Here is a 13,135-nt window from a genome sequence, read left to right as displayed (position 1 = left end):
GATTGTGCATTGTCATGTTCCATGTTGTTACCTGTTGTTACAGGGTTTCCGAGGTTTACCTGGACGCATTGGGAGCCTCGGCCTGGATGGAGAAAAGGTCTGACTTAGAATTTTTATTGTTAGACATAAAAAGTGAGTTAGATGTTAAACAATGCCATCTAAGAAGATCCTGTCAGTAATCAGTTAACATGGTGTCCTTTTCCAAACAGGGAGACATGGGGTTCGCTGGTACACCTGGCGTAGCTGGACTGAATGGACTCACAGGGCGCAAGGTAAACTTTCAAGAGTTATTTTATCAATCATTATTAATATTGAACTTTCTGTCTTCTCCAAAATGATACAAACTCACTATTCTCATTAATATTACTTTAAGGGTGAAAAGGGACAAGGAGGCATCAATGGTGTTGATGGTGAGCAAGGCGTGAAAGGAGAAAAGGTTAGTCAATTTACATCAATATCACTGGTTGTTATCCAACTCATTAGACTCATATGGTTATGTGCATGTCACAGAAAGATTCCCAGGAGAAAGTACCTCCACTTTGAGTTTTAGCTACCACCATATCAGCTAAGCATACGCCATACAAGTGTTAGCTTATCAGAAGGATGCTAACACTATTTTGGAGAGTGCATATATAGCCCGCCCAAGGCTCATTGCACACCTTTTGATTTGAAATGATTCTCAAAGTTCATTAAGTAACTTTCTTTGCATTCATTTGACTCCCGATCAAGATAGGCTGGTAACATTGTTAAAATGGACTTCCATGTTCCCCTGCACACAAATCGTTTGCTGTGTTGATTTACTTTCTTACATTCTTCATGCGCTGTACAGGGTTCAGCCGGTTTCGCTGGTTTCTCGGGCTTTAAGGGCTCATCAGGGACTCCTGGGAGAGATGGAGATGAGGGCCCACCAGGACTGGCAGGACCTCGCGGGAGCACAGGGTCTAAGGTGCAGTATACAGTATTACTATTCCTGACTGTGTAATTTCAATGATGCATTGATAACAAGTTATTGCGCCGATGAATGGAAAAGCAAAACGTGTGCTCACTATCAGCACTACAGATGGATTATACACAGGTCATAAGATATCAAGCTGTTTTCTTGATCACGACTTGGGTGCGTAATTTCCTCCAGATAACGAATGAATAGTCATCTAGCTGTTGTCCTTTGACAAAGACTCACGTGAATGCTATCTCTCTAATCGTTAGCTTGTTTCTACACAAATCAGATCCTCATTGCGTCAAGTTGTTGATCAACAATATCTCCTGTCAAATCTGCCGGGCTGAGCTGACGCGGATACACCCATAAGCAACGTCAATGTAACAATCTGATTTTGATCAAATCTTTCTTTATATTGGCATTAAATCAACATTTAACAACAAAATGGAATTGTTTGCTGGGATTATACAGGTAAAAAAAAGATTATTCACATAATTACCTCTTAATTAGTTTGTATTGGAATTCAGTAATTATACATGAAAAATTTAATTGTTAGCACAAGTTATATTTGCAACAATGACCCTGCAGGTTTACTATGGGCAGAGATTTGTGTCAGTAGAACTTGAATTCGAATTGATAGAACTTGAATTTGAATTGATCAACTTGAATAGGAATTGATCAACCTGCATTTGAATTATTGATACTTGAATTCGAATTTATACACTTGAATATGAATTATCCATTTGAATTTGAATTAATTGTACTTGAATCTGAATTTTATTTACTTGAATCTGAATCAGTTAATATTCCAAATGACTTTCAAATAAAAATTCAAAATTCAAGTTTTCAAATTCAAGTAGAAAAAATTCAAGTAGAAAAAATTCAAGTAGAAAAAATTCAAGTTGAAAAAATTCAAGTAGAAAAAATTCAAGTTGAAAAAATTCAAGTAGAAAAAATTCAAGTTGAAAAAATTCAAGTAGAAAAAATTCAAGTTGAAAAAATTCAAGTAAAAATGTGCACATCCGGTTTCTTTGAGGAAGAGCAATCGAGTGCAGATCTCTGATCCTAGGCTACAGCGTCTGGCCGGTGACCGTTATTTAACGTTCAGGAAATATAAAGTCATACATTAATTTGTTTAATCATCGTCTGTGTTTTTGACCTCTTGTTTTATAATCAGACGTGTCAGATGAATCGACACATTTATTGTGATTTTTTATTATTCTTCTGCAGCTGCAGTTGGTGCTGAAAATAAATTGCAAACTGCGCACTTACAGATGCCACCTCAGGCTTAATATTCACCATTTGCTTAGCTCTATTGATAATAATAAAGAGAAGCTTTATTTAAACACTGTCCGTGACGGTGGTGATTGATTCATTGTAACTTTGTTTGCTAGATAGAATCTCACAGAGGGAAGCGGCTGTCTCCCCTCACATTATGCCTACATGTTCTCTATAGGCACGCAGTCAGTCTTGCGACACAGCGCTGTGTTCTAATTAAAACCCGACAGGAATAAGTTGGCTACAATTGCCCCGCACGGCCGCCGAATAGTCGAATCTCTGGACTGAAAAGGCAGATGTGGCGGGGGGCGGCCGCTTGTAGGTTCGCTCGGTCGAGAAGGCGACTGCGCCGGGCATCACTGAGCTTCTCCCCGCGGGGAGAGTCAGCGAGTCGGGCAGGGCTGGAGCGGCTCTGCCCCCAGCTACGGCGCATGAACCACCGGGGAACATAGGACCCTTTTTTGGAAAAACGGGGAACATAGGACCCTTTTTTTAAAAAGGCAGTTGTACTGCCATGCAAGCCGCACATAGAGGCTTGGCGAGCCGCGCTATGAGTAACGCTGCTATAAACGATGCCCTTTCAAACCCAATAGGTCTAGGCCTAATTTATTTCAACTGTTCGAGATCTGACAACTGTACGTGCAGTCATGCATAAACACTTAGGCTACAATAAATAGGCGTGAAGATAAATACCTAACAATAGGCTATTAGAATTAGGCTACTAAGTGAAATGAGTGATGACAGTCAGATAGGCTAGTGGAGACTGACAGCTGAGTGCTGTCTGATAAGCCGGACAGAGAGCGTCGGAGGAATCCTCCGTCTCTAAACATGTGAAAAAATTAATAAATAATCAATTAGCTTATCTATAAATAAGTTTGCCATGTTACTGTTTATTGTATTTAGGATTTTAGCTCATTTGGACGCTGTTTGACCGTCTGTTTTCATTGATATAGCCTAGTTTATTGGCGATATTATAACTACTTTAAGTTTCATTACTGAAACGTGATTAGTGTTCTAAAAGATACTTCGATTATAAAACAAGAGGTCAAAAACACAGACGATGATTAAACAAATTAATGTATGACTTTATATTTCCTGAACGTTAAATAACGGTCACCGGCCAGACGCTGTAGCCTAGGATCAGAGATCTGCACTCGATTGCTCTTCCTCAAAGAAACCGGATGTGCACATTTTTACTTGAATTTTTTCAACTTGAATTTTTTCTACTTGAATTTTTTCAACTTGAATTTTTTCTACTTGAATTTTTTCAACTTGAATTTTTTCTACTTGAATTTGAAAACTTGAATTTTGAATTTTTATTTGAAAGTCATTTGGAATATTAACTGATTCAGATTCAAGTAAATAAAATTCAGATTCAAGTACAATTAATTCAAATTCAAATGGATAATTCATATTCAAGTGTATAAATTCGAATTCAAGTATCAATAATTCAAATGCAGGTTGATCAATTCCTATTCAAGTCGATCAATTCAAATTCAAGTTCTATCAATTCGAATTCAAGTTCTACTGACACAAATCTCTGCCCATAGTTTCCACACACTTTTTCCACTGCATTGAAAAAAATGTACTCAACCGGTTGAACTCAGAACATTTACTTACATAATTTAGTTCAAACAATCTATTAATGGTCAATCAACAAAAGTACTTTGTGTTGATACAAAGTTATTGAAAAATGCAAATTAAACTCTTGTGATAATTTCAGTCCTACACAGTTTGATCACTTGGTACACCAGTTGTGTAGTTGAAGGTATGAATCGTTACTAAGAAGTATACTCATCAATGAACGAGCCTGATTACCATTCCTTTTGACTGAGTGGTGCTGGCACAATAAAGCCACTTCCTTAACGAACACTAGGTATGGCAGCACCCAAAAAGCAGTGGACCATACCTCAACATTCATATATTGTATCTTGTGTTCCTCTGAATATTATGGAAGAAAAAGTCCCAGCTGCAAGAGGAGAAAATGGACAATGTGACGCAACACAATGAACCGAGTAACCGCCATGTCTGTGACTGTCTGCGTGAGCTCTGTGCACTGCGGCAGTGGATACAGCCGAGACATTTCCTTAATTTACACACACACACACACACACACAAGCACAAGGGTCTATTTCAGTCTGCAGCCTTCAAATAGTATCTTACTCAATTAGCTGCATTCAGCTACAATTACCAGACTTTCAGCGTTGACAGAAAGAGTGTCTGGAACCCACCTAATTGGTCTGTCTGTCTTTCATACAGCTTGGATGTGAGTGGTACAGTTGTGCTGGTGTGGATATTTTACTCTTGGCGAAGACGCCCTTTGTTGTGAAAGAATTTTAGAACTCACATTGTGTTTTCTCCGTGCACATTGTATTTTGTCAAACAGGGGGAGAGGGGCAGAAGGGGGAGACTGAAGCCGTGTCAGAGGGGAGCACCCGGGACTCCAGGACTGCGGGGAACCAGTGTGAGTGTCCTACACAGGAACATTCTCCACTAGCTTCTGTAAATCAATGGCTTTTCTAATTATCTCCTGTCAACCTAATCATTTTCACAAAGGGAAAAACTGTGAAAATAGACAAAGCAACGCATCCTACTATAACTTTCTTTTTTATATTGCATATACACAGTGTAGTAATGTCCATTGACACTTTAAACCATTCAAAAAGGCTATTTAGATTATTTCTGAATAGCTGCCTGTGACATGAGTTTGGCATGATGATTAAAGGTGCTGATGGCTAGTTAGGGTAGGGCGTGGCACTTTTACTCGTTCTAGTGGTTTTGTTTAAATTAAAATGCTTTAACAAATACTTACAGCTTGATAGAACATTATTGATCTAATGCATTGCTAAATGTGTTTTTTTACTTTAGGGAACAGTGGGCACTGGAGGGGGAAGAGGGGAGAAGGGGGAGCCTGGACTCTCTGTACGTGAAACACACAAAAAAGCACCCACATTTCAGTTATAGGCCTATATATATATATATATATTAATTAATAAATTAATCAAATTACTTTGAATCTTGTCTTTCACTATGTCAAGGCTGAAGAAGTGAAGGAGCTAGTCACACAGGAGGTGACAGACAAGTGTGGTAAGATTGTTTTGTGTGTGTGTGTGTGTGTGTGTGTGTGTGTGTGTGTGTGTGTGTGTGTGTGTGTGTGTGTGTGTGTGTGTGTGTGTGTGTGTGTGTGTGTGTGTGTGTGTGTGTGTGTGTGTGTGTGTGTGTGTGTGTGTGTGTGTGTGCGTGTGCTGTGAGTGTAATGGATTTCACTTGTACATTTTGAACCCTCTATGTGCCCTTGTTCTTTACCCCATTTATCGAAGAGTGAATAAACATGGGCCTCTAGATTGTACTACATATTGTACAAGTGTGTTTGGTTGTTTGTAATAGAGCTCCTGTGGCAGCCCCATGGCACCCGTGTGTGTTGTGCCATCTGTTGTGTTCTCTCAGAGGAACACACACCATGGTGCCAGCAACAGTGGAGCCATTCACAAACATGAGACGAAGAATTCCCCACACACTTTACAAGAGACTTCAGGGATAAATCTGCATATTTAACTTTTGTCTCACTGGCAATTGTTTGATAGTAGGAAAATACAAGTATAGCAAGATCTCTACATTCAAGTAATAATAAATTAAGTGAACTAAGAAACCAAAGCCAATGTTTTGTAATATCAGAAATTGTAATTTAATGGTGAGACTATGGCTGATTTATTTACTCAAACTTTGCCACCAAATGCTTATATATTTCAAAAGTATGTCGATGTATTCTACAAGATATACATTAGTTGGTGTTCATCCTCGTGTGTCTTCCACAGGGCTGGAATACAAGTTCATGGTAAAGTCCGTGGATCCAGACGCAACAACTGCAGTGACTGAGGAGAAAGATGTGCCAGATGTCGTGGTGATATCCCTCAACCGCGACCTCCATGAAGTAGGGATAGAAGAGGGAGGGGAAGAACAGGAAGAATATGGAGACGAAGTGAGAGAAATCATTCTCGGGATCCTGCCAAATAGCACTGGTAAAAACAATAATTTCAATATTACACCTGTGGAATATATTTTTGCATTCCATTTCCTCTCACTGCTTTTTAAGACATCTAAAACTTGGGGAACCCCAGTAGCCTAATGATTAATGCAAATATCACTCCATGTCCTCAGTCTGATTCCAGAGTCTGCCCACTTTTCCTTGGTATTTCTACATTTCAGCTATCCAATGAAGGTTCAGGGGCTACACAGCACATCAGGGTTAAGCTCCTCTAATGCTACTGTAACTACGTTTAATTCTGCTGTTACTGAAGCCTTCAGCATTAAGAAAACAACGACAACTAAAACAACAAAACTGAAAGTTTAATACATACCACGAAATCTCACAATACGCCATTGAGCTCATTAGCAAACACAGTCCCCAGGCAAGAGCAGCGTTCTGCATCCCAATTTATTTTAATTCTCGCTTTCGGGAAAAACATAACAAGAAAAAACTAATCAAGGAGTAAGACTGTCATTGCCCATAGTCAATGTCAGTATTTTTACTCATAAATTACAATCATTAGGTGTAAGGCAGGGACGTCAAGCTCTGACTGTGAAGCATATAATGAAAGTGCTCCACAGCTCTGTATTTACTCTTTAATGTGGAGACTATAAAAGTATCAAAGGCAAATTTCTATTTGTATCAGCCTCTGCACTGCATTTAACTTCCTTTCACACATATTTTGTAATAACTAGCCTCATTGGAATAATTCTTTCTTCTTATTATTTTTTCTGCTTCCAATATTTTTGGATTTTGCCTTTTCTTGTTGTGTGTGTAAGTGGTTCCTTCTTGGACCCAAACTATTGAATCCACCAAACTGTGAACCTTCTCATTCCATGTTGTCCTAACCTCAGATCCTCTTGAGGGAGGGACCATGGAGTGGGGACAGAGGAAGAGAAGAAGGGCATTTGGAACCAACACTGATGGTGAGAAGCAAAGGCGAATGATTTCCTTCTCATCTTTCAGCCTCCCTTATTCTTTTTTTCCACTTGTTTATTCGCTACGTATCTGAGTTTTCCTGTCTTGAGAAAATGAGATGATAAGACCAACAACTTAATCCATGAATGTTTGAAAGCCTGTGCAAGATTTCAGGATGGCAATTTATGAATAAGAACGCCATGAAAAGTTTATGGGGACTATGATGAGTAAGTCATAAAATATAAAAAATTATAGCTTCCAGAGACTCACTTTATACACAACATTTTCACAGTGTAGTTACCCATTCATATTAAGGACATATTTTCTTTTCTTATTTCTTTAGAGGCAGATGAGTAGAGTTGGGTGTTTCGTGAAAAATAGGTGTGAAATCATGTCTGGAATGCTTTAGTTAAAGCTGAACCAGGCAGCGATTCTACAGCATTTCAATCTGTCTTGATATTTCTGACCTTTCTTTCACCTGGCATGCTGTGTTCAGCCACAGAGCGCTGCCTGGAGCCCATGTCAGAGGGGGCCTGTTCAGAGTATGTCCTGCTCTGGTACTTCCACACTCGTTCGGGGGAGTGCAGACCATTCGTTTACGGAGGCTGTGGGGGCAACAGAAATCGCTTCCCCTCCAGACAAGAGTGCCAGAGTGGGTGTGTGATGGAGAGGAGCGGAAGGGGGATCCAATCAGGTCAAAGTTGAAATGTCCATTAAAGCAGCTGGGCAGATAAGTAAGAGAGATTCTAGTTTTGAAATAATTGTGGTTTGTACAGTATAAAAAAAGGAGAATATTGTAGTCTTGAAGGTGTGCATTTTTGTTATACTGGTACCAAGACATGGAGATTAAACTATAGCAACTACAAGCAAGAAATGAGTTTTTGTACATAACCTATGTAAAATGTTGTTTTGTGTTTTTATATTGGATGTATTTATATATTTTAGCAGCTGTTCTTCGATTTGTTTTATGGACTAAATGTTGCGAATCAAAATGTGAATGTTTTAAAATGATTAGGCTGATGATATTAGCCTGTGTTTTTGAATGTCAAAAGTGATCAATATTCACTCTACTGAACTGAATTAAATCTACTACTTTTTGTTGTGATCTGTCTTCTGTCTCTTCTTTCTCCGTCCCTCAAGTCTTGTGTAACCTCACCTTTTCTTATATTTTTGTAACCTCACCTTTTCTTATGTTTTTGTCAATTGCCTTGCATCATGAGCGGTGAGAACAAATTATAAGTAGCTGGTCGCTGATTGCCTGCTGCCACCTCCAACGCTACATATGTTCCTTTGGCAGGGGGTGTTATGGGTCAGGCTGGGTAGACAGATGAGGGGCCGACAGGGGCTCAGGGAGTGAGATCACGCGGGGGACTGTTTCAGAGGACTCTCCATCAGTATCAGGGGATTCCTGCGTGGGTGTTGATGTGGTGGCAGCACACACTTGTTTTTTTTCTGGCAGTGTGACACGTGAAAATGCACGACACCGCTTAGATTCTCAGGATGCCATTGATTGGTCTTTTGAAGAAGATACTTTTGAATCACCATATCACCCAAAAAGTCTCCATAGGCATTCGTCATAATAGTCACGATTCTGCACTGTAATGTGCTCCCACATGCTATGATTGTTTATATGTCCACGTCAACTGCTTACACAGCCTACACTGACAGGCTGTTCTCATTGAACCACACCCTCTGTCAACTAGTCAAGACCTTAGAAACATGCTATTCTGCAAAACATATTTACCTTACCATTAATAATCAACATTTTAGCTTTCAACTGTATGATTCCTGCTTTTTTTATACTAAAATAGATCTACTTTTTTCCCAATTAAGTACATTTCTTAACGACCCCAAAACTTAAACTTTAAAACTTGAAATGTGACATTTTATGTTCTGTTTAAATTGACTGTTTCTCCCCAAGAGGCAATCATGTGTGTTTCAGTTAATCTGTTACCGGATTAAAGTGGAAGACAACGGAATTTAGTTTTTTGTTCCTTTCACCAAACAAATGTTAGCAGCACCCACCAATACAGTCCTGATTAAGCAAGGTCAAAGACAAAAATAAAGATATATCTCATTTGAAGTAACCAGAGCTATACTATATCTTCTGTGTTTAGGGCCCCAAAGCTTGAAGTAAGATACTGATGACGATGTCTTGAAATTCACTAGTGTCAGGACAACGAGAATTCTAGAAAGTATTTAGATTACTTTTTATCAAAAAAAAAAGAAGTGAAAGTATCCCAGCCTATTAGTAGTCTTTTTTGCTTGTAAAAAATAATTTAAAAAAAGATACATACAGTACTTCACACTTTAGTCAAGCAACAGGCTTTGATACAGAACGACAGATGAAAGATGTGCTCAGCAAAACCTCTTTTCAAGTGACTGTCAACAGCCGAATCCAGAAGAGTAATGAAAGGTTGGATTTGTTCCATTGAAGTTGAGGAGAAGGAAGTCATTTCATTTCATGGATCAATTTCAGGACAGAAACTTAAGAGTCGCAGTACGTCTTTCGTCAGAGTCTGTACCACTGACTGTGATGGCTCCAGCTGCGAAGGCTTGAAGTCATAATGATGCTACAATGAAGCCGCTCATTAGAGTTTGACCCCTAACACCCTGTCACTCCTTCCACACTCTCCCTCTTCATTCTGTCGTGGTGGTGTCCATCCCTGCAGGTGGTTCCCATGCCCTGTGTTGCGCATGCAAAAGCTTTAATTATAAAACACAATGTTCTACAGATAGTGTATATCAGTTATCTTATACAGCATGTGAATGATACATACTAGTGCAGTTATCAAAGGAAGTTTACGCATTTGTTTGCGTCTATAACCTGAAGCTGTCAATGAGTCAAGCTGACACGATTGTGACGGGGGAAATTAAAACCTTGCACTTTTTATACATCTCACATGTACCAAGAGTGATGATATGTTTATGTTTTTTTTATTTAAATGTATTGTCTTCCTAACAAACCACACTTGACTTTATAAATGATTTATAAGCAGTAACTGATTACTTTATTCATGGTTATACATCAATCAATAATACCTTTTGATTTCTTTATACATAGAGCCTATTTTGGTTTGTTCCAGGTTGTGAAAAATCCCAAATGTATTGTGTTATTCAACTATCATTCTGGAATCCAAATATATGCAATTCCCTAAAAAAGAAACAATTAACTTGATTACTTGAACTATTGATTATTGAATTAGTTGCCGACCAATCGACTTATCAGTCATTGACTATAATGCAACTAACTTTTTGTTTGTACATGAGGTTGAAAATTAGCAAGACCTTTTCCAACCAATGTACACAATGTTTTATTAAACAATGCAACAAGTTTCATGGAATAACAAGTTAGTTATATGACACAAAAAGTATTTTCAACCGATCACGGCAGTTCTCTGACCAAATGTTCTATAAGAACAATGACGCCAACACAGCGCTGTCAAATGGTCTCTAGACAATAAAAAATATTTTTTTTAACAAGGTTTCAGAATATGTATGAACGTTTATTTGCAATCAGATTTTGGTAAAAGTTTGATTGAGACACCAAACTTTAATATCGTTTATTGATTTTTACTATTTTAGACCAGCTTTCGAGAGCCTTTCTGCACGGGAGCTGTCCGTGGTCCTGAACAATAATCACACACGTCAACACAAGTGTCTTTCATTTTGCAGCAGAGTGTTAATTTAAGTTAGCCTGGTCCTACCAGACCATCGTAGTTAATTTCATTTGTACAGAAGATGACTTTGATTACTGAAGTGAAATTAAAATTGAGCGGAAGTAGGTAGGTGGGCGGTGCCAGGCTACATTTAAGTTGCACTACAATACAACATTTTAAGGGTGAAATCCTCTACTGCGTGTAAAACGTAGAAAAAAGTCTTCGACAAGTTGTTTTTCTTTCGTATCTGTGGTCGTGATTCCTCGCGTTCACCGGCAGGAGAAGGGTCACGTTAACCAACTAGTTTTTCTTTTATAATTTGCCACACGTACATCACTGCACCACAGCCAATTGGATACTTCACATCCAACTAAAGTGTCAACGGGGATGACGTTGTTGCTGGCGTAGGACTGCAGTTTGATGGCTCCTACTAAATGAATGCGTAGGGAATGGACGAGCAAGACACAGTGCCTCTCGGACAGTGCGCACTGCATGCTGACCCTCCGCCCGAGTTATTATCAGCCTCTCTGGATTGCTTATCTTGACTTGTGTGGGATTTCTGTATGTCTGTTTATTTTGTGCAGGGATACGTCTTGTTTGACCTATTTTAACAGTTTTTCTTCATTGTAGGAAACGAGTGGAGTAGGTAAGTTGTGCCAAAATGATTGTGGTGTTTAGGGTTTAGAGCCACTTGCCTTTAAACTGTTGCCTTGTACTTTATATGTGTGCCGAGGCTTAAAGACTGTTCTGAGGACACATGCCAAACTGCTTTTTGTCTTCGATTTCTAAAACCCTATTTTTTTTATAAGAAACAAAACAGAGACTTTGTCTTTGCATTTAAATGTAAATCAATATTTACGTTGTAAAAGAGCGCACTTTTGGACACTGTGATGGGGCAAATTATTTTAAGTTTAAGCTCCACTTCATTGTCAGCGTATCCTCGACCACTTGCCTTAACATGAATACACTTAAAACACCAGTTTGTCATCCTTCTTCTCCCTCTCAACCTGTGTTGGCCCCACAGAGAGGGACACAGCATGCTGTCCTCCTTGAAGACCCTGCTGCTGCTCTCGGTCCTGTGCACACCGACCTCCAGCCTGTGTTTCCGCCTCTTCCAGACCCGCTCAGACCTGCTGTGCGACGGCCAGATGGCCCTAAGGTCCCGGAGCTTCTCCCCCGTGGACGGCTGGGGCTCCCTCCTGCAGTCCGCCGAGTATCTATCCTCCTCCTCCTCATCCTCCACTTCTTCTATGTCTTCTTCTGCCGAGTCCAGCCGGGAGAAAAGGACTTCAAGCCCCGGGAACTACCGCTTCATGAGGCGGACGAAACTCCGAGGGCAGATGTTACGTAACAGCAGCATCAAAGGGGACCGCAGGAGCAAGCTCACGCTGTCGCTGGACGTCCCGACCAACATCATGAACGTGCTGTTCGACGTGGCCAAAGCCAAGAACCTGCGAGCCAAGGCGGCGGAGAACGCGCGTCTCCTGGCTCAGATCGGACGGAGAAAATGAGCATATCGGGACAAGTTTGACATAGACAGACAGCCATGACCATAGTTGGCCTCCTCGTTACTCCAATGTAATGAATCACTCCTTATTCACTGTTTAAGTAATGTTTTTGTTTTTCCATTCACAAATTGCATTACATTATCCTACATAGGCCTACAAGAAGCGTTTCTAATAGAGCCTACGTGAGTTGCGCTCCTGTGAAGGGTCATTGGAATCGAAGTTTCTCTATTATTGATCCATTCTTGCTCCAATCGAAACACTGTGGAAACCTCCATTAGGAACAATAAACAATGTGAAATAATGAAACCCTGTGACTAAAAGTTGGGCAATGATTCTTGAACTTCAATCTCATAGCCTAAATAATACAACATCAGTCTGATAAATAGGCCTACAGTCAAATTGCAAATGTAGATTGTTAGCCTTTACTCTAAATTCACTTTTAAAGTTGTATATATTGATGAGAATAATTCACGATCGTCTTATGCATCATCAGAAATGTTGTAGCAGAGGACTGTGAACAGCAATAGGACAGTTTTTGTTTTTTACTTTTATTAAGATGATTGGTCACTTCAGGCAAAACATTTATGCCTTTCAAAACAGGTGACATTGTCTTGCTTTGGCCATTAAGATTTTGAGGGGCCCCTTCCATTTCCCCCCCCCCCCCGTAAAATGAATATTTCATGTGACGGGTTTGCCCCCAAAGTCATCAAATTTTTAAATCTTGGACTAAGAACATGACAAAGAATGCAGCTGTGTTGATCAATTCTTACATCCTTAGCAAAGGACAGATGTTTTGTATTTTTGTTGC

General features: G+C 39.6%; 2 protein-coding genes across 2 annotated transcripts in view; both read left to right on the top strand.

Moving 5' to 3' along the window:
* The window catches only part of col7a1l (collagen type VII alpha 1-like), a 60,067-nt gene extending 51,928 nt beyond the window's left edge, over positions 1-8,139 (top strand). The window contains exons 100-109 of the mRNA XM_080051145.1: positions 44-97; positions 210-272; positions 374-436; positions 830-946; positions 4,602-4,679; positions 5,084-5,137; positions 5,254-5,302; positions 6,031-6,234; positions 7,097-7,168; positions 7,657-8,139. Of these exons, the coding sequence (XP_079907271.1) occupies positions 44-97; positions 210-272; positions 374-436; positions 830-946; positions 4,602-4,679; positions 5,084-5,137; positions 5,254-5,302; positions 6,031-6,234; positions 7,097-7,168; positions 7,657-7,865 (963 nt within the window). The 3' untranslated portion in view covers positions 7,866-8,139. The remainder of the gene's footprint in view (positions 1-43; positions 98-209; positions 273-373; positions 437-829; positions 947-4,601; positions 4,680-5,083; positions 5,138-5,253; positions 5,303-6,030; positions 6,235-7,096; positions 7,169-7,656) is intronic.
* A 3,714-nt stretch (positions 8,140-11,853) lies between these two features.
* ucn3l (urocortin 3, like) lies at positions 11,854-12,330 on the top strand (the record flags this gene model as incomplete). The annotated part of the gene is made up of 1 exon (XM_080051144.1): positions 11,854-12,330. Exon 1 carries the CDS (start codon positions 11,857-11,859, stop codon positions 12,328-12,330), a length of 474 nt encoding a protein of 157 aa, XP_079907270.1. The 5' UTR covers positions 11,854-11,856.
* Positions 12,331-13,135: the final 805 nt, after the last annotated feature.

This window comes from Ammodytes marinus, assembly GCF_949987685.1.
Source record: "Ammodytes marinus genome assembly, chromosome: 22".
NCBI lineage: Eukaryota > Metazoa > Chordata > Actinopteri > Uranoscopiformes > Ammodytidae > Ammodytes > Ammodytes marinus.
Note: the sequence above shows the minus strand (reverse complement) of the source record. Positions and strands in the feature narration are given on the sequence as shown.